General features: G+C 51.9%; 1 protein-coding gene and 1 pseudogene across 1 annotated transcript in view; one reads left to right on the forward strand and one right to left on the reverse strand.

Moving 5' to 3' along the window:
* The first annotated feature begins 197 nt into the window (after positions 1 to 197).
* The window catches only part of UPB1 (beta-ureidopropionase 1), a 29,872-nt gene continuing 2,476 nt past the window's right edge, over positions 198 to 27,593 (forward strand). Inside the window, exons 1-7 of the mRNA XM_077160182.1 lie at positions 198 to 465; positions 6,549 to 6,720; positions 8,381 to 8,468; positions 18,794 to 18,888; positions 20,511 to 20,672; positions 22,707 to 22,876; positions 26,682 to 26,763. Coding sequence (XP_077016297.1) covers positions 362 to 465; positions 6,549 to 6,720; positions 8,381 to 8,468; positions 18,794 to 18,888; positions 20,511 to 20,672; positions 22,707 to 22,876; positions 26,682 to 26,763 — 873 coding nt within the window. The 5' untranslated portion in view covers positions 198 to 361. The remainder of the gene's footprint in view (positions 466 to 6,548; positions 6,721 to 8,380; positions 8,469 to 18,793; positions 18,889 to 20,510; positions 20,673 to 22,706; positions 22,877 to 26,681; positions 26,764 to 27,593) is intronic.
* Positions 10,863 to 11,753, reverse strand: LOC143683810 (bax inhibitor 1 pseudogene; annotated as a pseudogene).

Here is a 27,593-nt window from a genome sequence, read left to right on the forward strand (position 1 = left end):
CGCAACCCCGCGGCTGAGGCGCGAGGACGCGGAGCTGGGGAGGACGCGTCCCTGCGCGTGCCGGGGGGCGGGGCGAAGGGCCAGGGGGCGGGCCCGCCCGCGAAGCTCGGCGCGCTGATTGGCTACGCGCCGCTGAGGCGCGAGGATGGGGCGTGTCCACCGAGGGGGCGCGTCCGCCGAGGGGGCGCGTCCGCCGAGGGCGCGCGACAGAAGACAGGGCGCGTGCGCGGGCCTCACCCCCTCCTCCTCCTCCTCCTCCCGCCCCCCCTTCTTCCGCGGCTCTCCCACTCCGGTGTGGGGGGGGGGCCGGGGTGCAAAGGGCAACCGGGTCGGGTCTGGTCGTCGGCGCCTGTCTTCAGCCATGGCGGGGGCCGAGTGGACGTCTCTGGAGCAGTGCTTGGAGCAGCACCTGCCGCCCGCAGACTTGCGGGAGGTGAAACGCATTCTCTATGGCAAGGAGACCAGGTCTGGGGCCCAGAGGCTGCCTTGGAGTGGGGTGGGGGGTGCGTCCCTGGGGCCACCTGTTCAGAGTCTGGGGGTCCAGGGGCCCTGAGGTGGGGGCCAGAGATCGTGGGGGCCTAGATTTGACGCGCTTGGGGCGCTCGGAGGTTACGGGACCCAGGTGACGTGCAAGCCATTTCTCCCCTGCGTTGCCCATAAAGAAAGGGACAGATTTTTGCTTTCTTACCCCTGTATTTTGGGGTACCCAACCATGGCCCAGGGCTGGATCAGAATCTCCAGCCAGATTTCCCCACCGGTCCCCACCCCACCCCACCCCCAGAGGGTGTCCTGTGCCCAGCCGCGGCCCGTACTGCCTCCAGTGACCCAGGGATGGGAAAGTTTCCCTCCAGCCTTGCTTTCCACTCCCTGGGGCAGCACCCTGCTGGACACACAGAGTCACAAAAGCCACTTGCCCTTCTACTCTTGCTTCTCCTCCATCAATTCATCATACAGAAGGAGCTTTTAAAACTATAAATTGCTCCTCCACTAAAAATTCTTAACAAGTGGCTTCTTGGCATGGGTTCTAGTTTGCTAGCTGCTGGAATGCAATATACCACTTTTTAAAAAGTGGCTTTTAAAAAGAGGAATTTAGTAAGTTGCTAGTTTACAGTTGGAAGGCCATGAGAATGTTCCAATTAAAGCAAGTCTATAAAAATATCCAAATTAAGGCACCACCAAGAGGTTACCTTCACTCAAGAAAGGCCGATGATGTTCAGGGTTTCTGTCTCAACTGGAAAGGCACATGGTGAACATGGCGACATCTGCTAGCTTTCTCTCCAGGCTTCTTGTTTTATGAAGCTCCACTGGGGACCATCTCCTTCATCTCCAAAGGTCTCTGGCTGGTAAACTCTGTAGTTCTCGTGTCTCTGTTGCTCTCATCGTTCTCATGGCTGTCACATTCTTAAGCTTTTTCCAAAATGCTTCCCCTTTTAAAGGATTCCAGTAAAGTAATCAAGACCTACCTGGAATGGGTGGAGACACATCTCCATCTAATCAAGTTTAACACCCACAATTCGGTGAGTCACGACTCTGAGGAGATAATCTAATCAAGTTTCCAACCTACAGTACTGAATAGGGATTAGAAGAAAAGGCTGCCTTTACAAATGGGATTAGTAAAACATGGCTTTTCTGTGTTCTCCGGTGGAGAAACGAAATGACCACACATGATCCCACCAATATCAGGGAGAGAGAAAGCAAAAGAGATTCTTCTTTAAATTTCCCTAAAGTCTTAGAGAGAAAGAAATAACATTTGCCATATAGGTACATTTTGGATAGGGCCAAGTCAGACCAAGGACCCCTGTGCCAGGGGGATTTTATCTGAGCATTGCAAGGCTCCAGACCTCTTCTTTGGATCTGACTCAGTTATTGAGTCAAATCCTTTTCCTCTCTTTTTCTTTCCCTCTTTTCTTGGTTCTGTTCCAGTCAACATTTCTCCCTTCCAGGTTTAGCTTTAGAGAATGTAAACCTCTGTATTTGCTCAGTCCTTGTGACTTGTGACTGTGAGGTTTGGCTACCAGCAAGCTTGCAAATGGAAGTTAGAAAATCATCGCTCTTTTGAAAATTATTTTTCCCTCCTAAACTCCTGTTCATTCCTTGAAGTCTGACTGGGAGGGCCTGGTAGCCTCAGAGTCCTCAGCCCTTCCTCTGGACTCCTGCTCCACTCCACTCAAGACCACCTTCTCTCCCTGTTATTTGCTGTGCCCAGCACACAAAAAATGGCGCTTAGTAAATGTTTGCTAAATCAATGAGTTAAACAGTCCTTTGCTTATGCCAGACAGTTGAAATCCCCCAAGACTCTGGACTCTCCATTTTAAGACAGTTAGAATCAAGAAACATTTACCCACTCAACAAACATATATTGCACACTCACTTTTGTCCTGGGCACTGTAGGTATAAAGGTGAATAAACCCTGGCTCCTGCCCTCTAGGGGCCTTCTATCTTGATTGCCCTATGTAATAAAAGAGGACACAGGGAGAGCTAGAGAACGTTGCCCTTATGAGGTTAGGGAAAGGACAGGAAGATTTCCCCAGGCGCCATGCTGAGCTGCTTCCTGAAGAAGACTGGAAGTACTCAGATACTGTAAGCCAAGCCACAGAAGCCAGGGGACTGGGTGGAGAGAAGGAAGAGTTCAAGAGGTCTCTGGGAAGTTATTGGCCAGGCGGGGTGGGACAGGCAAGGCAAGGGTCATGGCTAGACTCAGAGGAGGAGCAGGTGTGGGGAAAGAATTCAGCTTTGGATAAGTTGAGTCAGGGGTGCCTGTGGGGTCTCCAGGTGGAGTTGTAGAGTGGCAGGTAGCTGCATGGAAGTGGCCTCAGGAGAGAAGTTGAGTCTGGAGTGGCTGTGGGGTCTCCAGGTGGAGTTGCAGAGTGGCAGGTAGCTGCATGGAGGTGGCCTCAGGAGAGAGGTTGAATTGGGGTGCCTGTGGGGTCTCCATGTGGAGCTGTTGAGTGACAGGTAGCTGCATGGAGGTGGCCTCAGGAAAGAGGTTGAGTTGGGGTACCTGTGGGGTCTTGGTCGGTGTGTGGAGGTGGCCTTGGGAGAGAGGTTGGGTTTGGATGTTGAGTAGAGTTGGCCACTCCAGGAGCAGTGGCTGCTGAGCAGAAGAGGCCCAGGTGGAATTCTTGAAAACTGTGATACTGAAGGGGACTGGAGTCTTGGTGGGAATCTCGGACGGTGAGGCATGTGGCAGACACTGAGCGAGAGAGAGAAGGTTTGGGAGGGTACAACGATGTCAGGAGCTCTAGGCCAGTAGGGAGCTGTGACAGTAGGGAGCTCTGGCTTTAGCAGCCAAGTTGTGGGTAGTTGTTCTCAAGGCAGAGGTTGGGAGCCAGTAGGTAGGGGCTGTGGGGAGTGTGTCCAGAAGCTTCCTGCAAAGGAGATAAGGCAGGTGAGGCAAAGAAAGACACATGTGAAGGACTTCTTCCCCTCCCTTCCCCTCCCTCCCTCCCTATTTTTTTTCTTTTTGCATGGGCAGGCAACGGGAATCGAACCCGGGTCTCCAGCATGGCAGGCGAGAACTCTGCCTGCTGAGCCACCATCGCTTGCCCTCTCCCTGTTTTTTTTATTTTTAATTTTTTAAATTAACTTTTTAATTTTTTTAAAAATATATAACAACAAAGAAACACAAACATTCTTAACGTATGATCATTCCATTCTACATATATAATCAGTAATTCACAATATCATCACATAGTTGCATATTCATCATCATGATCATTTCTTAGAACATTTGCATCAATTCAGAAAAAGAAATAGAAAGAAAATAGAAAAAAATCCATACATATATCCGTTACCCCTCCCTTTCATTGATCACTAGCATTTCAATCTACTAAATTTATTTTAAAATTTGTTCCCTCTGTTATTTGTTTTTATCCATATTTTTTACTCATGTGTCCATACCTTAGCTAATAGGAGCATTAGATGCAAGGTTTTCACAATCACACAGTCACATGGCAAAAGCTATACCATTGTACAATCATCTTTAAGAAACATGGCTACTGGAACACAGCTCTACATTTTCAGGCAGTTCCCTCCAGCCTCTTCATTAAATCTTGACTAACAAGGTGATATCTATTTAATGCGTAAGAATAACCTCCAGGATAACCTCTCGACTCTGTTTGGAATCTCTCAGCCACTGACACTTTATTTTGTCTCATTTCCCTCTTCCCCTTTTGGTTGAGAAGGTTTTCTCAATCCCTTGGTGCTGAGTCCCAGCTCATTCTAGGATTTCTGTCCCATGTTGCCGGGAAGGTCCACACCTCTGGGAGTCATGTCCCACGTAGACAGATGGAGGGCAGTGAGTTTGCTTGTTGTGTTGGCTGGAGAGAGAGGCCACATCTGAGGAACAAAAGAGGTTCTCTTGGGGGTGACTCTTAGGCCTAATTTTAAGTAGGTTTGACCTATCCTTTGTGGGGTTGTTTCATATGAACAAACCCTAGGATTGGGGACTCAGCCTATTGCTTTGGTTGTCCCCACTGCTTATGAGAATATCAAGAATTCTACACTTGGGGAAATTGGATTTTCCCCCTTTCTCACCATTCCCCCAAGGGGACTTTGCAAATACTTTTTTACTCACTGTTCAAATCACTCTGCCTCTGCCTGTTTTTAATGGGAAAAACTCAAACAGCTTTAAGGGTAGATGTGATAAGGGGCCTGTGTATCCTTACAGGGAGAGATGTTCAAACTATGTATATCAGTAAGAAATATTTGTTCTGAAAACAGCAAAGTTAGCAGAACAATGCAAAACTTTTTTCCAAACATATGTGAAGAAAACCAGTGGAAAGATCCATGAGCCATTAAGAGTGGCTGTCTACCACTTAAAATGGTTAAAATGTTGGGTTTTTTTTAAATGTTGGTATAAAAGAAATGGGGGAAATCAGGGCTTGTGTCCAGGGGTTCGGCCTGGGCTGTAGGGATGGGCCCTGGAGGGGCGCTTATTTTTCAGTTAACATCCTCCTCTATGTTTGCCCCCCCACAATGAGCATGCATTACTTGGGTGACCAAGCCCAAGTTTCATCTTCAAGGCCGCTGGTGGTAAAGGTGTTGAAGGGACAGATGAAGGTCCAACAGGGAGAAGCTGCCGAGGAGGCCGCAGCCTGGGTCCCTGAGGGTGACGGGGGTCGGTGGGGGGGCCTCATCTGCCCTGAGCCCAGGACCTGCAGAGCTGAGGGGCTCATCCTGTTGGGGCAGGGGCCAGCAGTGCAGGCCGCACCGCTGGGGAACACAGTGGGTACTGGTGGAGAGGTGCAGGGCACAGCTGGAGGTGGGTGGGTTCTGCAGGATGGGGGTGTTGCACAGGATACAGTGATGACCCCGGAAGAGGGGCTGGCCTCGGAGCACCCCAGCAACAGAAGGTGCAAGGCGGGCCAGGTGCTGAAAGTAGGGCACTGTGAGGGTGGAGAGGCCGCTCCCAGGTCTTGTGGGAAGGGGAGGAGACCAAAAGTGGGGGGCCATGGCGCCCAGACTGGGGGGACACAGCCGGGTGGTGGAGGGCTGCAGCTGGGCCTGGCACCCCAAGACAAGCACCGCTCTGCCTGCCATCTTCCCAGGGTGAGACCCCCTTCCTCCCTCCTGGGGGGCGCCTTGTTGCAGGGGTGTCCCAGCGACTGGAGAGCCAGGGCCATGTGCAGGAAGAGCTGGGGGGAGCGGAGGCAGCACGGGCTGGGCCTCCCTTCTCTTCTGCCCTGCCACAGCGAGGGGAGCCTGGAAGAGGGGGGCGCAGCTGATTGGCAGGGGCGGTGCCGGGAGCTGGCAGGGCCCCCCGGGGGGAGCGCCTGGCAGGGGCGGTGGGGGAGGGGGCTGGGGCTGACAGCCTGTGATTTTGAAAGAAATGATTTTTTAAGAAAGTGCTTTAAAGTAGGAGAAAAATATTATTATCAGATAATGGTTGTCAGGTGGTTTTTTTGATGTGCTTGCTGGGTATTTCGTAATCCCTGCACCTTCGATGGTGAGGGGCTGCACCCCAGCTCCCTGGGGTGGTGGTGGTGGGGGGTTGCTCTTTGGCCAGCGGTGCCTTTGGTGGGAGGTTTTATAAATTACTCAGCTGCTGCGGGGTTTGTGGTGGCTGGGGGGGGGGGTGGTCCCGGGCTCAGGGAGCCCCTCTGCCCAGCCCCTCCACGACCCCCAGCTGCACAGAGCCCTTTCCCCAGTTCTGGTATGTCCCTCCTGTTTGGAGCCCGTTTCCCCCCAAAAAGGGGTGTTTGGAACCCATTCCCCATCCCAACCCCGGGCCCAGGGAGCCCCTCCGCCCGGACCCCCATGACCCCTAGCTCAGCAGAGCCCCTTCCCCGGTTCGGGTCTGTCGCTCATGTTTGGAACCCCGTTCTGCCCTGACTGCTGCCGCTTTTCCATCCTGCCCTCCCCTCCACAGCGCTGGCCTGGCCGCCCCAGCTCCCGGACCCCCCCCGACCCTGCGCCCCAACCTCCCCCCCGTGGACCCCGCACCGCCTATGTCACCCAAGTGCGCGGCCGCTGGGCGGGGGTGAAGGGGCCTGCAAGCCGGCCCGGCCCGCCCAGCCACGGTGCCCTCTCCTTCCTGCCCGCCTCAGGAGGCTGGACCTGCCCAGCTCCGCCCTGGAAGCCGCCTCTGCCCGGGACCTGGAGCTGCAGGGATTCGCCTTCGAGGCAGCCGCGGAGCAGCTGCGGCCCGCCCGGCTCGTGCGCATCGGCCTCGTGCAGAACCGGAGCCCGCTGCCGGCCGCCGCCCCCGTGGCGCAGCAGGTGCCACCTCCCCCCACCCCCACCCCGGCCATCCCCTTGCCCTGTCCCCAAGCCGGGGTCTTGGGCCCTTTTCCCTCTCCTGCCCTGTGGCCTCTCTCCTTGCCTCCCGACTGTAGTTTCCACCTTCCCTGCCACTTCCTTGGCCGGCTGAGGATCTGCAGGCCCCTCCAGGAACCCGCCAGGACCCTGCAGGAAGGTGCCCTGTGGGCCGCTGGGTGCTCTCTCCAAGAGTGCCTGCCTCTCTGCCCCTCCCAGCACATGCAGGCCTGCACCATCCCCCTGCTTCTTGGGGGGGGGGGGGCTCACGGTACCCCACACTCTGTCATCAGACGGCACCCCCAGACCTGTGGGAATAGGCTGGGCTTTCTCCTATGACCTGAGTTAGTACGTGAATGTGACAGCATCTTGCTGAAGAAAGGCTGATTGAAATGGCACAGATGTTGACGATTTGTTTTATGCGCTTCGTCACAGCTTTCTTCCAGCCGCTTAAACTTCAAGGCCTTCTCGGCTGGGCATGGTGGAGTCTTAGGGGGTGCTGGAGAAATGGAAGGCCCTTGGAGCCCAGCTTTGCTTCTGCAGCGCTTTCCTGCTGCACCTTCCTCTGCTTTCATCGATCCAAAGATCTCTGGTTCTCGAGTCACCTCTCATATCGGGGTTAGCTATTTGCAAACATGTCTCTTCTCATGTCGCGGATTGTCAGGTCGTTGGGGCAGGGGTGTCCTTGTCCCCCCATGGCCTGCTCTGCACGCCGTCGGCTCTGAGCAAATGTGTCTTTGCTTGGCTTGTTGCTCAGTAGGCAAAAAGCCACTGTAGGAGAAGAGACAGAGTTTAAAAGAGCTGGGGCTCTCTGGGTTTCCAGCCTGGTTCGTTTGGTCGTTCTTTGAACAAATACTTCCAGATGCCTTCTAAAAGGCAGGACGCTTTCTTCCCATCTCCTGGGAGCTTGTGGGTTCACAGGAGTGGCACATGCAGGGGTATGGCACTGCCTTGAGGGTGCACAAAGACCCGGGAGCTCTGAGTTCTCCCCAGAACCTTGGGCCCCAGGAGACATGACGTGGAGCATTGTTGGGGGAATTTAGGCTTCAGGCCAGAAACCTGTTCCCTGCAGAGGGCACGGGAGACACCAAAGGGTGGAGGCCCAGAAGAGCCAGGAAGGGTGGGTTGTTGGCTGATGAGGCACACAGGGAAAGAGAAACACAGGACAAGGCGTGCCCGAGGCCGTGGATGCAGGTGGTGGGAAGTGGACTGTGTCCCGGGGCAGTGGGGAGGGGGGCGCAGCTGACCACAGTGACACCCAGGGTCCCTGGTGGGTCCCCCTGTGTGGGCCCCACTTGGGGTAAGCGACATGCATCCTTGTTCGCACCTTTCGGCAGCCCCGCCTTGCAGGGGGCTGGGGTAGGGGTGGGGGTCTCTCCCAGGAGAGGAAGCTGAGATGCAGGAAGGCCACTGGGCAGTGCCCAAGGCAGGGGTCTTCCGGCACCTCCACACCTCTGCCCGGGGTTGAGGATTTCTGACGCAGTGAGAATATCGGCCATCAGAACCGCCCCCCTCCTTGTCTCCCATGTGCTCGGGTGGCCCCACGCAGGTCAGGAAGAGCTTCTGGTGGTAGTCTCCCCAGCAGAACTCAGGCAACCTTTAACCTGCACCCCGTTACTTGCAGGTCGCCGCCCTTCACCGCCGCATCGAAGCCATCGTAGAGGTGGCTGCCATGTGTGGAGTGAACATCGTCTGCTTCCAGGAAGCCTGGAGTGAGTCTCTCAGGGCACAAGCCCTACCACCTTCGAGGTGCTCCCTGATCTTTTCTTTGACGTCCTTTCCTTTTTCATCCATAAAAAGGGTCTTGGTCAACTTACACCCGAAACCTGGGAACCCTTCCAGCCTGTTGTCTGGTCCTACTGGGCTGTACCTCCTAAGTCACTGTGGATCCTTTCCCTCCTCCCCTCTTCCACCGGCTCCGCCCTGGTCCACGCATTCCCCTTAGCTCCGGTGACGGCCTCCCGCTGGCCTCCATGCACCCCGCCCTCTGGCACCTTCTCATTTGCTCTGCACCCTTAGAGGAGAGAGCTCTTCAAGATGTGCCTCTTCTCTGCATCCTCTGTGCCTTCCCCAGCCTCGGCAGGTCCTTCTCTGCCAGGCTCTACCCAGGATACTTTCCTGTGCTCTCCTCTGTTGACCCTGCTCAACCTCCATTGCAGCTCAGAGCCAGCCTCCTGATCTCAGGTTGAACCCCACTTTGTATGCCTTTCTTTCTTTATATATATGTATTTTTTAAAAGGTTAAGCATTTTCTTTATTTTTTACAAATTAAGACTATGTAGATTTCATATATTTCTGAATCAAAAACACCTTTGCCTTCACAGTATGAGTTAGAGAATGCAGCCTGAGCTGAAAAACAAGGAACTAGAAAAGAAAGTGATAATTACAGTGATTACTGTATTAAAAACCAGTTAGGCATTTTCTTTAAAAGTTTTTTTTTTTAATATCTTATCATTCTTGGCACTGTTTCTAAAGAAAAACTCCTTTATCCCAAGCAAAAAAGCACAAGAGGTGGAGTTTGGCTTCAGGAGATTTAACTCAGATTCTCAGGCCGGGCAGAGCATCACCAAATTTATGGAGAGCTGCTAATGGGGGCTTAAGAGGAAGGAAGTCCCTTTACTAAGTTCTCAAGCCAGAGGATGGAGGCAGCAGCTAAATCAGATGGCATCCCCTGTGGAGGTAAGCCGTTCTGGGCAGCACATCACCCCAGAAATAAACAGCCTGGGAACAGTTTCATAGGATGGCAGTGACATGGTACACTCATGAACCAGCACCCATGGTTTCAAACTACACTGGTTGTAATCAGGGAGAACCAAAAATGGTATCTACTGGAAATGAGCTTTCAATGGTTTGGTTCCCCTTTCACTGAAGCCCTTTGAGTATCCAGTCACAGCTGCTCCCATTGCTGCCTTTTGTGCTAGGTGACTGCAGTAGCAGAGGGAGGGGCTGGTGGTCTCACTAGCACTACGCAACCACAAAGCTTCAAGAAACCTGGTCTCACAGGTTTGGTTACCTGGCACCTGCCTGGAGAAGAAGGCTTCAGATTTCTGGAAACAGGTGAAAAGACCAAAAACTAAAGTGCATCTGTAAAATGAACATTTACCTACTGCCTCAAATCTCTGGCCTGATCCAGATAGGGACAAAAATCTAATGAAGGACTGTTATGGATGCTGCCTCCCAGTCATCACAGCCCCATTCTGTTATCTGAACAAAGAACCGCTCAATTGGTAGAGATTTGTTCCCTCTATCTGAAATAAGTCATTATGTATCTGTCTGGCAGGATTAGTTACAACTAGCCAGAGGCTCAACCATATCCCTTTCCTATTTTGCCTCTCTTGGAACCCTTAACCGTAGCTATCTGGTGGAGGTCACTCACCAAGATGAACCAATAAAAAATAAAACAAAAAAACATACCAGGGAAAGTTTGTGAATTCTATGCTATACCTTGCCATATATAATCAGCCTTTCCATAAATGCCTGACAAGAAGTAGTAGAGTCTTCCCTTTGTGGTGAAATCCTCCCACCCCCATGGATGGAAAGCAGGCAGATTCCCTGAGGGTCAGGCAAGGGATGCGAAAGGGAACACAAGCTAATCTTATTCCTTTTGTGATGGCAAGGCATAAAGATGTGTTTGCCACACAAGCAGCAATTTGGGTAGTTCAGAGGAAGCAAAGCATCCACATCAATGAAGGCTCTTCATTTTCTTGGTAGGGGTTGACAAAAGCCCAGATATAATGAGCGTGGGTAACAATGGGACCAGCAAACTTCTTTCCAATGGAAAACACACTGCCCAGTCCCACTGGAAACTTGCACAACCAAACCATGCTGCAGAAGGAAGAGCGAAGAGGTTATCCACCCAACAGTTCAAGTCCACTTGGTGAAGCTCAGTCGTTAGTAAAGCAGACTCCTGGAGTGTACTCCCTCTGCTGGTCCCATTCCTCCTGGTGATTTGGCTGCCTGAGCCAGGGAAGAGGCTAGGAATGGGGTTGATAGAAAAGGAAATGGAGACGAACCCCAGGATTACAAAGCCAGACTCCAAACTATATCCTGCTGATCAGTTTTTTGATTAAAAAATTCAAAATAGAGAAAACCACAAAGTACAAAAGCTTTTCTGATGCTTTTCATTATCACAGAACACGCCACCTGTAATGTGTGCAAACAGGAAATGAGGAGTAGAGGAAGAGGAAGTCAAATTGGGAAAGGCTAGATGGTCATTTCATTTCTTCTCTTTCTTCTTGTCCTTCTCATTCATAGCCAGGATCATCATGAGTTTTCTGAATAGAGTAACAAAATCCAGGAAGAGATCCACGCAGTGCCAGATATAATCCTTATCTCCATTTTCAGCCTTTTCGATAATGCGTTGAGTATCAAAAAGGACAAAGCCACACATGACCAACAGTCCTAAATACAGGTTTGCCTGGAAAAGCCAAATGGATCCAAAGGAAAGATTCCCCAGGGAAGACAGCAACATCAGGCTCATGGCTGACATCAAGGTACCTCCCAGGAAGAGGTAGCCACGGCGCCCAGCATAGAGTGCACTAAGGGTGAAACAGGTGAAGATCATTGCTGTTCCCATGAAGGCGGTGGGAAGGATACTGGGATTGATGGCAATACACAATTCCAGGGCAGGGCCCAGGCCAACTCCTGTAAGGAAAGCAAACCCAGCAAGCAGTCCCAGTCTTTTTTGCTCAGTTTCATGGCTATGAGGTGTTGCCATCAGCCAAATCATCAATCCCAGGGAGCCCAGGGCAGAGAGGAGGCCAGCCTGAATGAAATGAGTGACCACATGGACATAGGCTCCCGCAGCCGCCACAAACATGCATAGTGCAAAACTGGCATAGACCTTCTTTAGGTGCTGCTGTGTCAAGGGGGTTATGTGGGAAAATTTAAAGAGTGCATCAAAGTTGATCTTCCGATCAAATATGTTCATGGTGCCAGAGTCTGTGGGAGACAGCCTCTGCTCCGCCTTCCAAGAAGCAACGCGACTCCTCGAACACCAGATGTGCTACTGACCTCTTTATATTTTTAAATTTTTATCAAAGTTATCCATGCACTTGGCTCAGAGTCAAAGGGGTATACTGGGTTTGTTACCAAAACATAGGTATCTTCCTCCCGAGAGGCAACAGCTTTCAACTCTTGACTGGTTCTTTTGGAATTTCTCTTTGCTTGTGTTGCTACATCCTGATCTAAAAGATGATATCTGTTTAATGCATAAGAATAACCTCCAGGATAACCTCTTGACTCTGTTTGGAATCTCTCAGCCGTTGACACTTTATTTTGTCTCGTTTCTTTCTTCCCCCTCTCAGTCGAGAAGTTTTTCTCAATCCCTTGATACTGAGTCCCAGCTCATTCTAAGATTTTTGTCCCACACTGCCAGGAAGGTCCACACCCCTGGGAGTCATGTCCCACATAGACAGGGGGAGGGCAGTGAGTTTGCTTGTTGTGTTGACTGGAGAGAGAGGCCACATCTGAGCAACAAAAGACGTTCTCTTAGGGGTGACTCTCAGGCCTAATTTTAAGTAGGCTTGACCTATCCTTTGTGGGGTTAAGTTTCATATGAAGAAACCCCAAGATTGCAGGCTGAGCCTATTGTTTTGCCTCATCTTTTGACCTTCACTACAGAGGAAGACAATAACATTTCTTTGCTTCGCCTACCCCCTCTGCACACATGCTCCCTTCCCATGCTCTCCTCCATTCATTCTCTGCCAAGCCAGCTTGTAAACTTGGATCTCTTTTCCCAAACAACTTTCTGATTTCCCCAGTGTTTTCTTGGTTTTCTATCATTTTACCACAAATTCAATCCCAAACTGTGCCAGTTTCCTAAATCCCCTTCAAGTGTTTAGACACATCAAGCTGACTATCAGTTTCACCTTCTTTACGGAATCTGTCCCAGAACCGTTTGACAGCCCTGGGCTGAGCTAACTGTCCCCTGTGGAAATGCACAGATGTCCTTCTGGCATTTCCCTTCATCATCATCCTTGTCTTGTGTTTCTTCTACCCCATTTCTTCCTTTTTCTTGGTGGAATATTTTGGTGGAATAGTTCCCTGAGAAAGAACATGTGAATGGTGCATTTTGGAGACCTCGCCTATCTGAGAATATTTTTCTTCTATGCCGACATTTGTTTGATAATGTAGCTGGGTATAGAATCCTAGGTTAGAAATCATCGTCCTCCATGAGTTTGAACACATTGCTCAGTGGTTTTCAAGCTTCGAGTGGCGCCAGGCAGTCCAAATTTTTATTTCTGATCCATCATGTATGACCTGCTTATTTTTCTCTGATTGTAGGGGCTTCGCTTTTTCTCTAATACTGTGAAATTTCATAATGAAGTGCAATTGGATGCATCAATTTTTTAAAAAAATTTTATCAGTAAAGCCAATCAACATACAATTTTTTTCATCACATAGTTGTAAATTCATCACAATGATAATTTCTTAGAACATTTGCATCAATTCAGAAAAAGAAATAGAAAGAAAACAGAAAAAAATCCGTACATACCATACCCCTTACCCCTCCCTTTCATTCATCACTAGCATTTTTATCTACTAAATTTATTTTAGCATTTGTTTCCCCTATTATTTATTTAAATTTCATATGTTTTACTCATCTGTCCATAAGGTAGATAAAAGGAGCATCAGACACAAGGTTTTCACAATCACACAGTCACACTGTGAAAGCTATATCATTATACAATCATCTTCAAGAAACATGGCTACTGGAACACAGCTCTACATTTTCAAGCACTTCCCTCCAGCCTCTCCAATATACCTTAACTAAAAAGGTGATAGCTATATAATGCATAAGAATAACCTCCAGGATAACTTCTTGACTCTGTTTGGAATCTCTCAGCCATTGACACTTTATTTTGTCTCATTTCTCTCTTCCCCCTCTCAGTCGAGAAGTTTTTCTTAATCCCTTGGTACTGAGTCCCAGCTCATTCTAAGATTTTTGTCCCACACTGCCAGGAAGGTCCACACCCCTGGGAGTCGTGTCCCACGTAGACAGGGGGAGGGCAGTGAGTTTGCTTATTGTGTTGGCTGGAGAGAGAGACCACATCTGAGCAACAAAAGAGGCTCTCTTGGGGGTGACTCTTAGGCCTAAATTACTTAAGACTTGACCTATCCTTTGTAGGGTTAAGTTTCATCTGAACAGACCCCAAGATTGGGGGCTCAGCTTTGGTTATCCCCACTGCTTGTGAGAATATCAAGAATTCTCCACTTGGGGAAGTTGAATTTTCCCCGTTTCTCACCATTCCCCCAAGAGGACTTTGCAAATACTTTTTTATTCACTGTTCAAATCCTTCTGGGATTTATCAGGGCATCAATCAAGGCAAACCTACAAAATCTCATGCCCTACTCAAGGTTCCATGTACTTATGGTGTTCAATTAAGCTGCCCACATAAGTGATATTAGGAAATGCACTAGTCGAAATATAAATTTGTACCAAATAAATATTTTTTGCTTTAGTCTCACACATAAGTTAAAGTTTTAAAATATTAATTACCATCTATTTTCAACACCCTGCAGTATTGACATTCCTTTGTTCTTCCACATGCGAAACATTTCTAAATTTGTAAATTTAGTCACTATCATTTGTATGCATCAATTTTAATCCATCTAGTAAACACTCAATGGGTTCTTTCAGTCTAGAAACTTGGGCCCTTGAGATCTAGAAAATTTTCTTGTGTTATTTCATTACTGCTTTTCTCCCCTCTGGTTTCTCTCCTCCCTTCCTGATAACTCCTTTTATTAGAATGTTGGAATCCCTGGATTAGTTCCCTGATTTCCTTATGTATTTTCTACTATTTTTCATTTCTTTATCTTTTTGCTCAATTTTCTGGGAGATTTCATCTAATGTTTCATTCAATTCTTCTGTTGAATCTTTCATTTCTGCTCATACATTGATTTAATAGAATTCCTTTTGGTGGTCTGGAAAGAGCATTTTGTCCTTATATTACAGTTACAATATCTTCTCTTATCTCTGAGGATATTCATATTAAGTCATTTTTTTTCTTCCTCCCTGCATGGGCCCTGCTTTTACCCCAAATTAGCCCACCACCACTCCTGCACTCACCATACTCCCCCAGGTTGTTTGTTTATATTTGTAAGCTCTGAGTTTTGGGGAGGGGCTCATCCACTGAGCTTCATTATAGGATGATCTAGTTTGGCTGTTTATTAGATAATCCCCCTGTTCATATCTCTAGATCTTTCTTTTCAGGCTGGCTGTTTTCTCCAGAGAAGATTCTTCTAATCTGCCAATAAAGGAAAAAGGATGGGTGGGGGGTGGAGGTGGGGGCATGTCCAACATGCTGATGTTTCTTAATCCCCCTATTTTTTGACCCCTGCTTCTGTCCTGGCTTCCCCAAGGCCGGAGACCCTCTGTGCACCCTCCCTGGAGAACGTACCTCTGGCCTTCTGCTGGATGGAAGAGGCAGGCCCCTAGCCTTGGCGGAGGGAAGGATCTAAGCGTCTGACTGCTTCTGAAGCTGATTTCTAACCTGCCCTTCCTGTCGAAAACCTCTGGCTGCCTCCCCACTTCCCAGGATACACGGTGCCTCTGGTTCCTGGGCTTTCCTGGGAGTCTCGTGTCAGAGAGGGTCTTGCCTCCCGGCCCACTCTCCTGCTGGTGGGAGTCAGTTTTCTCAGGTCTGTTAAGACATTTACCATTCCTCTGCTTTCCAGCTTCCCAGACTTCTCTTGTTGTTGTCTCCTCTTTGTGCCCCATCCTTGGGATTCTTACATAAAAATCCCTTTACTCTCAGGTCGCTGGGAGTCCAGGAAAGAGCAAAGGCACGTGTGCCAGCCATCACCTTTACCCAGAGTGGATGCGGTTTCTCATTTCCTGTGACAATTGTCTTTTCACTCTTGTCTGTGTGGCTGTGTCTCCTCCATTAGACGTGTCTTAACTTTCCAGGCTGTATGACAGATGCACACACAGGGTGAGCTGAAACAATGGGGCTTCAGTGTCCAGAAGGCTTGCTCCTTCCCAGGGAGGGTCACAGTCCACTGCTGGCTTGCATCAGCCCTTGGGGTGTCGTTGGGTTTCCCGCCCATGGCTGTACCCTCTCCTTTCTCTTCAGGGTCCCCTTGACTTGTGGCTTCCACCTCCTCCCTGTGGCTTTCTCTCTCTCTTTCTGAATTTCTTCTGCATGTAAAAGAGCTCCAATACTTTGGATTAAGACCCACCCTCATTCACTTGGGCAGCACCTTAACTAAACCACACCTGTTTACCATGGGCTCACCCACAGGGTGCTGACCAAGCCTAGAGCTTGTCTACACTGCAGTACATGAGTCAGCCCACCATGGACTCCACACTCCGGGAGCCCAGCACCCATGTTTTGTTTGTTTGCTTGATTTTCTTATCCCTGCTCCCCCCTCTTCCCGTCTCTGTTTTTGTCTCTCATGGTTAGAGCAGTCCTTGGTCTTTGACAGGCACTAAAAAATATTTATTGGGCGGTTGAACCAACCTCTTTCCTCTCCTGGGCCTGGAAAACTCCTGCTCATCCATCAGTGCCCAGTACAGATGCCCACTCCTTTGTGGGGCCTTGCCTGGCGTCTGTGCCCAGAGCTGAGCGTCCCAACCCGGCCACACCGGGTTATAATCCGTTTCCTCCCATCGAGGCCATCAGCAGGGCCAGGTCTGAGCCCAGAGACCCCGTCTCCGAGCCTGGGCTGAACGCGTGAGCCCCCTTCTCCCTTTGGTTTAATAAAAGCAAACCATAGTTGAGACTTTGCAGCCAGCCTCACTCACCATCTCCTGCCCAGCCTTCCTTTGAAAGTCTGTTTACATTAGAGTGGTTGTATAAACAGGAGAAGAACCCATTACAATGGAAATGGAGAAATTTGGAGAGCTGAGCAACTTGAAATGAAATCAGCAAGGGCGGGTTCTGTTCTCTGGGGGGCTGGAAGTTTCCTAATGCTCCTAGAGCTGAGAATTAATGGTCATTAAGAAACAGCTTTGTTATCAACAGCTTTTTCCTTGGCTTCCTTAAAATAGTTCATCCATCTTCACCAAAGGCGAACCTGGGGAGGCTTGAGCCTGGTGCCAGGCCCCCAGAGATGTTGCTGGCAGCCGCTGCCCATTCTCAGCCTCCCTGGCCACCCCAGGCCATCCCCAGCGGGTGCTGTTGCTGGGCTCTCCCCAAGGCTGGAGGAGTTGGGAAGCTGAGGTTTCTCCTCCCCTGTGAAAGGTTATCCTCCAGTTCTGAAGCTCTGGGATTTTAAGCGAAAGCACAATTTAAAAAAAAAAAAGCAAAAAACAGGGCGAACATCTTCTCTAATCTCGTCCCTGGCTGCTCTTCCCTGGCCGGCACCGTGCCCACCTGAGAAAGGAGGCTCCTTTTATTCCCCCCCCCAAACAGGCTGTCCCACTGACCACAGCCACCTAAAGTACTGCCCATTCCCACCTCGCAGCTTCCAGCAGACCCTTCCCACTGTGGAACGGTGCCATTCCAGAGACTTCCGGCATCCGGAGACTTCCACTAGACTAATCCCCCCAAAAGAAATGGACGTGGGGTGTTGTGAGAAGGAAGCTCTAAAGTGTTCACCGAATTCAGGGCTCCGAGTCAAGAAGGAGAAAGACAACCAGCCCAGTAGGAGATGGGCAAACGGGGTGTGCAAGAAGGCCGCCGGCCACCTCCAGGATGGCCAGGGACCGTGAGACCTGCTGCTCCACCTCTAGGGATAAGAAAAACCATGTTGAATCCCAACAGGGCACCCGCTCACACCATCAGCCCAGCAGGTGGTAGAGAATCCACGTGGGGTGCACAGGTGGTTCAGTGGTAGAATGCACATCTTCCATGCAGGAGACCCGGGTTCAATTCCCAGACCGTGCACCACCACCCCATAAAAAAGAAGGAGAGTCCTTGGAGCAGGTGCTCCAAGGGTGGCTGAGGCTCTGAAGCAGCATTACACACAGACACGTAGACATATATGCACACGTGTAGACACAGACACATGCGTGCATCTGTGTGAGTATACACATCCCTCAACACAGACGCACACAGGTGTACACACACTGACGCAAGCAGGCGCTTGCATACATATATATGCCTAAACATACGTGCAACACACACACATACACACACACAGGCTCAAAGTCCCTGGTGCACCCTCCCCTGACCCCAGAGGACACTGCCATTTCGAGCCGGCTGTGCGTGGGCCACCTCTGTCCTGTTACTGCGTACGCATGAACCCGCTGTTTGGAGACACCCAAAGGCGAGCACAAACGAGCGAGTTTAATGACATTTCTTATTGAATTGGTGCCTGGCTGGGACAAGGCACCCTCCAGGGGTATCCAGCTCCCTGTGGGGTCAGTAAGGGAGTGGCTTCTCCTCCTCCTTGTCCCAGGGAGCTGGGGGTTCCCGCTGGGGTGTCCCCCAAGGCGTCTCAGCCACGCTGCCAGCTGCCCTGCGGCTGGGCCCAGGACCTGCTAGCTGGGAATAGTTTTTCTGCAGTAACTTCTGCACTTGTCTTGTTAGGTTTTTAATATAATTCATGGGTTTTTTTTAGAGCAGTTTCAGATTTACAGAAAAACTGTGCAGAACGTACAGAGTTCACACATGCCCCCCTCCCCCCGCAGAGCTTCCCCGTTATTAGCATCTTGCATTAGTGCCGTACGGTATTGTACCGTCTTAGTAACAATTTACATCTTAGTGGGTTTCGACAAATGCTGAAATCATGGCTCCACCATTGCAGGGTCAGAGGGAATAGTTTCACTGCTTTAAAGATGCCCCGGGTTTTCCCCTACTCTCACTCCCCAGTCCACAATCGTGCTTTTGTTTCCTTCTGCTTTATCCTTTACTTTCCTGCGGTGGTTTTCCAGACTGTGGGACAGACATTGGTCCTGGCCCCTCATTCCGTCCCAAAGCTTGGGAGGATGGGGTCTGCCCAGCCCCCTCGCCCGGGTGGGACTGGGGAGCCGGGCCGCATGACTTCTGGGGCCGGGTTTTTCTTGGGGACCCCTGCAGCCGAGCTGGGGAGCCCCTCTCCGAGACCAGGGGCTTTAAGCCTCCATCTGTCTGTCCACCCCCCATTCGCAGCAATGCCCTTCGCTTTCTGCACGAGAGAGAAGCTGCCCTGGACGGAATTTGCTGAGTCAGCCGAAGACGGTCCTACCACCAGATTCTGCCAGAAGGTAGGACGCGAGCTGCCCTGCAGATGCATGGTCACAGCTGTCCAGTGTGGCCGCCCCCCATGGAGGGCATCTTGTCCGTGCTCGTTGTACCAGACGAGATTAGAGAAGAATGTTCGCCCTGTTTTTTGCTTCTTTTTTTTTTTTTTTTAATTGTGCTTTTGCTTAAAATCCCAGAGCTTCAGGACTGAACGGGCCCTCACTGGCCCCAAAGCCAGGGGGACCCCAGAGGTTGTGCAGTGACAGCGACAAGAGGCCAAGCCGGCCCTCGGGGACCAAGGACTTGGGTACTTTGCTTGGAGCACCGCCCTCCCCATTTGTTCTTCGCTTGGGTAGTGTGAGCTTTGCCTCACAGCCCGTCCCATCGGTATAGAGATTGGTTTTGATTCCCCTTTATTAAAACCTTACAGCATTAGGGCACATGGGTGGTTCGGTGGTAGAATGCTCACCTTCCACGCGGGAGACCCGGATTCGATTCCCAGATCACGCAGCAAAAAAAAAGTTCATAGCACATGTGCAATCCCGCTTATATGAATTGTCCAGAATAGACAACTCCAGAAAGACAGAAAATAGCTCAGCGGCTGCGGGGGGCTGGGGAAGCCAGGAACAGGGAGCGAGCACGGATGCCTCTGGTTTCTGTGTGGGGTGATGCCTGTTCTGGAATGAGATAGACATCTCAAAGATGTCTGGAACGACATCTTTTAGGACACTGCTGAGTGTCCTAAAAGCCACTGGAAAGGGTGAATTGTATGGTGAATTACACCTCAGTAATGTGCTCTGTAAAAGAAGCTCAACAAACAGTTGTGAATGGTAATTTCACCTTATCCTCAGCTGTAGCAAAAGAATTCCTGTGAGGGTGGCTCAGCAGTGGAATTCTCGCCTGCCATGCAGCAGATCTAGGTCCAATTTTCTGGTCTATGCACTTCCCAAAAAAACAAAACAAACAAAAAAGTCAACAATGGTGCTGTGATAACGGGGTACTCACGTGGAAAAATAATGAAATGTGACCCTGCCATACAGCATCCAAAAAAACAATAGAAGAACCTTCTACTTTCTTTGTGCCCCTTTCCAGACTTCACGGGCAGAATCCGGGGCCCTCCATGCAGAGCTGGCTGTGAGAACGCTGATTATGCCAAGACCAAGTTCCCAAATGCCTATGGGGAAAAAAATCTCTCCGCTTGTTGATTCCTGGAGAAATAGAGGAAGGGGCCTGGTTAGGAGGCGATTGTTGGAAAGGGGCATAAAGTACTAAGGAGGGGCCTGAGCATGCCTGTGCAGCCCCAGGCGTGCCTTTTCCTTCTCTCCTGTGGTTGAGGCCAAAGGTCTTGAGAGGCCACTTAGGGTCAAGGATGGATGATTGGCTGAGGGCCGCTTAGCCTGATGGTCACCGTGTCCTCCTGATGTTCTTATTTGAGATCTCTTGCACGGACGAGACGTACCATTCTTATTTAGCTGAGTGAACGCGGGCCTCAGGTGACCCTGGCGTCTGGTATTCCTCACCGCAAGTTCAGATGACAGCTCTGCCCCGAGCTTAGCTGGTTGGTAGGGTCGTTGAATGCTGCTCTGATAAAAACCACGAGAGTCGACTCAAAACCACGAGCCTGCCATGTTCTTGGCTTTTCCAGCTGGCAAAACAACACGGCCTGGTGGTGGTGTCTCCCATCCTGGAGCGGGACGTGGCACACGGGGATGTGCTGTGGAACACGGCCGTGGTGGTCTCCAGCTCCGGAGCTGTCCTGGGAAAGACCCGGAAAAACCACATCCCCAGGGTGGGCGACTTCAACGAGGTGAGTGGCCTGGCTGGCCCAACTTGGTTTACACTCTGCGCGCGGGTCTTCGTGCCACTCCGCATCAGATGGTGCCACATCACGCTGCAACTCGCAGGCTCAGGGTGTCCCTGGACTTTGTCCCGCATCTCATGGGCAGTTGGGGTTCCCTGGGCTTCTCGTGGGAGCCTTGTTCACATTACAGCCTGAAGTTCCCTTTTAAAAAAAATATATAACCTAATTTGGTTTCCCGATAGTCTTCTTTGAAGCAAATCTAAACCAGAGTAAATCTTGCCTGAATGGGAAGTGATGCCCTCGGTACCACCTGCTCTGCCCGCCGCACCCACCGCAGGCTGGCCCTGTGTGGGAGGGTCTCCCCTCCGTGGCTCCCATGGGGACTGAGCTGGCCCATGTCTGTGTGTGGGTGGCAGGGGTGGCTTTGGCTGTCTAAGCACATGTGCACTATGTAGGGCTCCTGCCAGGATGGTAAACTGGGGGGACTGTTTTGATGGGTTACTGCAAACCCATGGGTGGGTAGGGTGGAAGGGGGTCATCTAAACTTCAGCTCACACCTAAGGAATTCCATCTGCGCCTGATCTGCAGAAGTATACTTGTTCGGGAGGTCACGTCCCCAGGCCTCTGCTCTCCTCCTGGACTGTCTGTGGGGGGCCCAGCCTCTCCGACTGGTCACTCAGGCAAGGAATGATCTGCAGAGCTGGCTGGATGGCCTGGGGAGAGAGGAGAGCCCAGTGTTTCTCTGTGACAGCTAGAGGTGGGGGGGGGGAGGCGGGGAGAGAAGTGACCTCCACCTGTTTACCCTGGGATTAATCTTTAGCTTCTCCAGGTCATGGGGCTTGTCTTGATGTAGCAGGATTTGTGTGGCGTCTCCACGCAAACACATCCTGGCTGCTACCAACTCTGGCAAGTTTCGAAGCGAATGAGATGGGGCAAAACGCTCTGGGAGCAGATTGTCTCTGGGGCCCCGACTTGTCCTCTAGTTGTGCTCAGAGCTGTCTGTGAAAACTATTTTTTCCTTCCTTGACTGGTCAGGCAAAATACCATGTAATGGGTCGGCTTAAACAATGGGAATTTAATGGCTCACGGATTTCAGGCTGGCAGAAAAGCCCAAGGCGTCTTCAAAGCGATACTTTCTTCCCAGAGTTGACTGTTGGCGATCCTTGGTCCTTGGCCTGTCATGGTGGCCTCTCCTGTCCTCTCCCTTCTCTTCCAGGTTCCACGGATTTCAGCGTGTGGCTGCCCCCCCCCCCCCCCCATGGCTTTCTCTCTTATCTATCTGAATTTCTTTCTGCTTATAAAGGGCTCCAATTATAAGGTTAAGACCCAGTCGTAGGATTAAATACTAGGCTACAACTTGAAGTTATGTCTTCAGAGTCCTGCCTACAATGGGTCACCCCCAGGGGAATGGATTAAGTTTAGGAACATGCTTTTCTGGGGTGTAGATGGCTCCACACCACCCCAAAAACAGTCCAGGGCCACCACCTGGGGGGAGCAGGTGGGGGCTGGGCATGGGAGGGCTTCGACATCTATGGCCCTGCAGCTGGACTGAGACCTGGGAGATTTGTGCAGAAAGAACCCTTTCGGGGCATGAGTTCTGGCCTCAGATTCGGCCTTAGTTAGCTATGGGGGGACTGTGTCCACTCGGGGTGACAAGGAGCGGTGGCTTCCCGCATGGCACCAGCATCCTGTATAGGGATGAGTGGCTGGTGAGGATGTGGACGACACCCGGCTGTCCCCGTGCCGTGGCCAAACCTGCGCAGCGTGTCCTTGAAATCCCCGTGGAACATTCATCGCCTAGAGTTTTTTCTTTTGTGGACATGTCACAAAGGAGTTCTGGGTAAATGCTTAAGCCACGGGGATTCCCCTCGCATCTGGTTTTGTGTTTGCCTTTTTTAACATGTTGAAATTCCAGGCTGTGATGCCCGGCTGGGGAGTGCTTTCTTTTGGAGATCTGGCAACGCTTTTCCTCTGTCGGGTCTCAGGAAAGGGAGAATCCGATGGTGCAGAGCATGGAACCCGCGGCTCTTTGTCTTTCAGTCCACCTACTACATGGAGGGGAACCTGGGGCACCCCGTGTTCCAGACGCCGTTCGGAAGGATTGCGGTAAACATCTGCTTCGGCCGCCACCACCCCCTCAACTGGCTCATGTATAGCATCAACGGGGCTGAGATCATCTTCAACCCTTCCGCCACCATTGGCACGCTCAGGTCACGCAGGGGGCCGGGGAACTGGGAGGGGCTGGGGAGCTGGGGCTGAGGGGTGAGCCCTGGGGCTGGAGTTCAGGGGCTGGCTCTATAAAGCACAGCAGCTGGGATTTCCTGCAAAACCAAGCCCTGGGCTCTGCAGTGAGAAGAGTCCTCAGAATGACAATCACATCTTCCCCTCCCAAAAAAAAAGAGTCACCCGGTGCTTTATAGCCTCTGCTCTGATCCCAGAATCTAAGATGACGGCGTATGGCCCCACAGCCCAGCCCCAGAGCAGTCAGGTTTCCAAAGCAACCCCCCTCTCAGAGGTGTGTGGGGCATAGCAGATGCCTGAGAGCCTTGGTACCGCTGCCCACCCTAGGGGCTTCCAGGGACTGCGGCTTGTTAATCCTTGCAGAGTGCAGGCATCAGCTGGCTTGGAAATGTCCCTTTACCCCATGAAGTGTTTTCTTCCTAAAACGCCTAACAACAAGGGTTGTGACATTAGCCACGTCCCTAAACATGTGAAACTGAGTCTTCTCAGGCGAGGGGATGGGAGGCTGGCAGATCTCCCTGAGCGGGACCCCTGGCTCCATGGCACTGTGGGGAACTCTCCTCATCCATGGCGGGCCTCCCTGGGTACCCTAGGTGACAGCCTCTGCCATTCCCAACCACTGGGCATTTGGATGGCTTCTGGTTCTGCATCATTACAGGTAATGGAGCTCTGAAAATTTATACACAGATATTTTCTCCCCAACTTGCTTCCTCCAAAGCAGCACTCCCTGGGTCTGAAAGGAGACTCACTTTTTCTCTCTGCTTACCCTGAGAGCATGTGCCCCAGCAGGTCAGGTGTGTACCCTGTCCCTCCCCTCGGGGCCGCTGGGGAAGTGGGGCCAGTTCTGGGGGCAGCTGTGAGTTCTCCATTGGTCACACTCCTGTCCCTGCTCTCAGCGAAATCTCATTCGGATTTGAAATGTCAAGATGTGCATGGTTCAGCTTTCCACCCTCTTTCCTTTTCTGCACAAGGGTGAGACTCTCTCTGTGTTCCAAGTGTGCCTGCGGGTCCCAGCTGCCACCCAAGCCCCCTGCCCTGCCTGCAGCCTGGGAGGGTCTTGTCTGTGTTCAGGAAGTGTGCTATTTGGCAGAAGGGGGGCAGCTGCACCTTGGATCTCCCCTGGGAGAGTCCACTTGGGTTCTCTGCAGCCTGGGCTCCAGGGACAGCGCCTGTTAGCATTTCCAAGGCAAGGTGGGCACTTGGGCATCCAGCCACCAGGCCTGGCAGAACCTCGGGACCCCTTTTTGTGGGCCTAGGTAAGGCGTTCATGGAGCCCCGTCCCCTCTCCGGGCCCCTTAAGGAACCCAGAGCCCACATCCCCAACATCTGGGCCTGAACTAGCACTGGGGTCTGGGCAGGCAAAACTGCAGCTCCCCTGCTGATGGTGTGCAGACACCCTCCCTGCCCCCTCCCTCCAGCTTGCATTAGCCCCAGTTAAGCAAACGGAAGCCCCCCAGTGCACAAAACCGCTTAGTACTCAGCAGCCCGGCAGCCTGTTATAAATGATTGCTCGGCCTTCCTCAGACAAGCTGCACCAACTGGAGGTTGTCAGGGCACGGCGAGGAGGCGGTTAAGCTGACCGGGCCTTTGGGAAGCGGGGTATTTCACAAGCTCCTAAAACGTCTGTGCCCTTCCATCAGAAAATGCCACTCCTAATACTCTAGCCTAAGGATGTCATCAAAAAGAGGAAGCAGGAAGACGTTTATGGCAGCTGTCTTTGTAATAAGAGAAAAGCCGGAGCCAGCAAAATGTCAGGGTTAAGTAAATTGCAGCCCCACCTCTTCCATGCGTTACTATACAGCCACTGTCTTCATTATCACAGAGGTAACACAGCAGCGAGTTAAAAAGCCTTGAATGATAAAAAAGTTATATCCAGGCTGTAAATAAAAAAAAACACTCGGCGCTCCGGGCATTTCCTTGCCCGTGAAGCATGGAAGAATTAAAACAAGTGGCTTATTAGAAAGCCGGGATTCTGGGCAGTGGTCTAAAATGGTAAAAAAAATTATTTGTGGACTCACTGGCAAACTTTTTTTTTTTTTCAATTCTTGAAAAGTTTTTCTGGTAGTTAACATATATATAACCCCAAATTTCCCATTTTAACCATATTTCAAGTGTACGTTTCGGCGGTATTAACTACAGCCGTAATGTGTTGCCATCGCCACCATCCGTTATCAGCAGTTTTCCAATCCCCACCTCCACCCCCCACCAAAGAAACCCTGCAATGGCGAGTGTTTTTTAAGCACAATAGTGGGCAAATGCCACCAGCTGCACCCAAGTGTCAGGTCACAGTTTCCAGAACCTTCCACGCCTGCCTCTTGCATGTCTCACCCTCCTGTGGCAGAATCCCCCGCCCCCCCCCACACACACACCCTGTGTTGGCAGCAGCGCCACTCATTCTGGCGTCCCTTGGTTCAAGGCACAAGAAACTCTAAGTGCTTTTTGTTTTATTGCATTCTCTAACAAACCACGTTTGTGCCCATGCAGCCCAAGCAATGGCAGATTTTTGCAACGAGTGTGCATTAACTGCAAAGTCCCCGCCCTGCCCCCTCGCTGCCTTCTGCTGTGTTTGTTTGTAGTGGGTAGCGCATGTCACCACCACCCCAGCAAGCTTGGCTCTGATTCCCATCCATGCTGGGCTCTCACGTGTCTCCAGCTTCCTTTCCCCCGATTGTTTTGAGAGCACAAATGTCATTGCTAGCTGTGGGTTTGAGTTCTGCGCAGAACGGCCTACCTGGAGAATTACAAGAAAGACATCTTATGGCGAGCGCCTCGCCATCCTGTTGAATTCCTGAAAATGTCATTTACGGGTGTGTTTCTGTAAAAATCCTTTCTTCAAAGTTTTGTCAGCTTGACTTAGCAGCTGGGGGTGGGGAAGAAAGCAGCTAAATGAGTCCCCTCAATCACACCTGGGATTTTTGTTCCCCAGACTCGTGAATCCTCCCGAGAGTTAGGCTTGTGACAGCCGCCCACCCCTCCACCCACCCCCTGGTTTAAACCAGGTGCATGCTGGCAGGAAGGAAGGTTCCGGGGCCTTCTGCTCCCTGTCACTCACTGCTCCCGCGTGGCATTACGCGTGTCAGTCCAGAGTCCTAATGACATGGTGCCTCAGATGACAGAGAATTAGTGACATGGACGGCCCACTGAATCCCTTGGCACTTTCCAATTGGGGGGCTTGCAGAGGCCTCCATGCTCTCCCCTTGGCTGGTACTAGACGAAGAAAGGGACTGTGGACGCTGCCCCCTTCCCCCTGGCCAGTAAGGGGACCGGGGGGGCGTGACCTAGAGACTCCGGGTTCCCTGCCCAAAGCCTCCCCGTTTGGACATCGCTTTGCAAGGCAGCAAGCGGGTAGGAAAGAGGCAGGCCAGCCAGCTGGCTTCCGAACCCCTGAGACCTCCGCTCTTCCCTCCTGGTATTCGCAAGCTGAGGTCCTGCCCAGGGGGAGTGGACTTGGGACATGGCCGATCACGAGCCCCTTCCAGGCACAGTCCCCAATTGGGCGCTTTACATGGCACGGTCACTTCATCTTCACACCCCCTTTAAGGGAGTTTCATAAAAAGGAACCGGGGCTCAGGACCAGGACGGGGCCTCTCTTTGGGGAGGGCCGGGGCCACGTGGGCTGCAGTGGGGTGTGGGGGGCTGAGGGCGAGCTGGCCGTCTGGGCGCTCCCCGGGCATGGAGTGTCTTCCCGGGTGTCCCTGCTGCAGACCTGGCAGATCCGATGGGCTACAGCTCGGGGCCTGGAAGCTGCAGTCCCATTCCTCTTGCCCCCTGCAGTGAGTCCCTGTGGCCCATCGAGGCTCGTAACGCGGCCATCGCTAACCACTGCTTCACCTGCGCCATCAACCGCGTCGGCGAGGTGAGGCTCTGCAGCCCGCATTTCCCTCACCCAGGGAGGAGGCAGGGGGCCACGGAGAGTCCCTGGGGTCCTGCAGGGGTGCGGCCCTGCCCTCCTCCTGCCCTGCGCCCGCCCTGCACCTGCCCTGCACCCACCCTGCACCCGCCCTCCACCTGCCCTGCACCCGCCCTGCACCCGGCCACAGGGCCCAGAGAATGGTCCATGCTTTCAGGTTTGGTTTGGTTTTAGCTGAAACCATTTTGAAAGAATCTCCGATGTGTTGGTTTCTCACCCTCTGACCACCAGTGTTTCTTATCTTCACCCCGTTTCGACTCCAGGCGTCCAGCCATTATGACTGCCAAAGTGCAGTTCCTCCATGCTGCCCTCCCCTTTCCCTTACGGATGAGGTGTGAGGCCCTAAGCAGAGCCCCCCCGTGGGCTGGGAGAGCCTCGGCTCCCCTGCAAGGAGTCCTGTCTAGCATAAGGAACCGGGGTCTGATAAGCCTGTGTGACCCCACCCCAGCCTGGGGCAGTACTGAGGACGGCTCCCCCCACCCCTACTGGGGATTTCTCACCCAAGAAAAGCCTTGGATACCTTCCTAAGCTTTGAACTGCCATGGCCCACATCTTCCTTTCGTCCCAGCAGACCTTAAACCAGCAAATCTCGAGCTTGGCCTTGTGTGCCCAATGCCTCGCCCCCTTCCTAGGCCCAGGGCCGGGCTTGCAGCTGGGGTGGTCTAGTAAATCCCTGCTGACCGCCCAGGGAGGGCATGAGGGCAGGCGACCCGTCCCTGTGCATGTCTTCCCAGCGAGCCCCACGTCACCTGCCTGCTGTCCCCGCCGTGACCCGG

This window comes from Tamandua tetradactyla, chromosome 5 (genome assembly GCF_023851605.1).
Source record: "Tamandua tetradactyla isolate mTamTet1 chromosome 5, mTamTet1.pri, whole genome shotgun sequence".
In the NCBI taxonomy this organism is placed as follows: domain Eukaryota; kingdom Metazoa; phylum Chordata; class Mammalia; order Pilosa; family Myrmecophagidae; genus Tamandua; species Tamandua tetradactyla.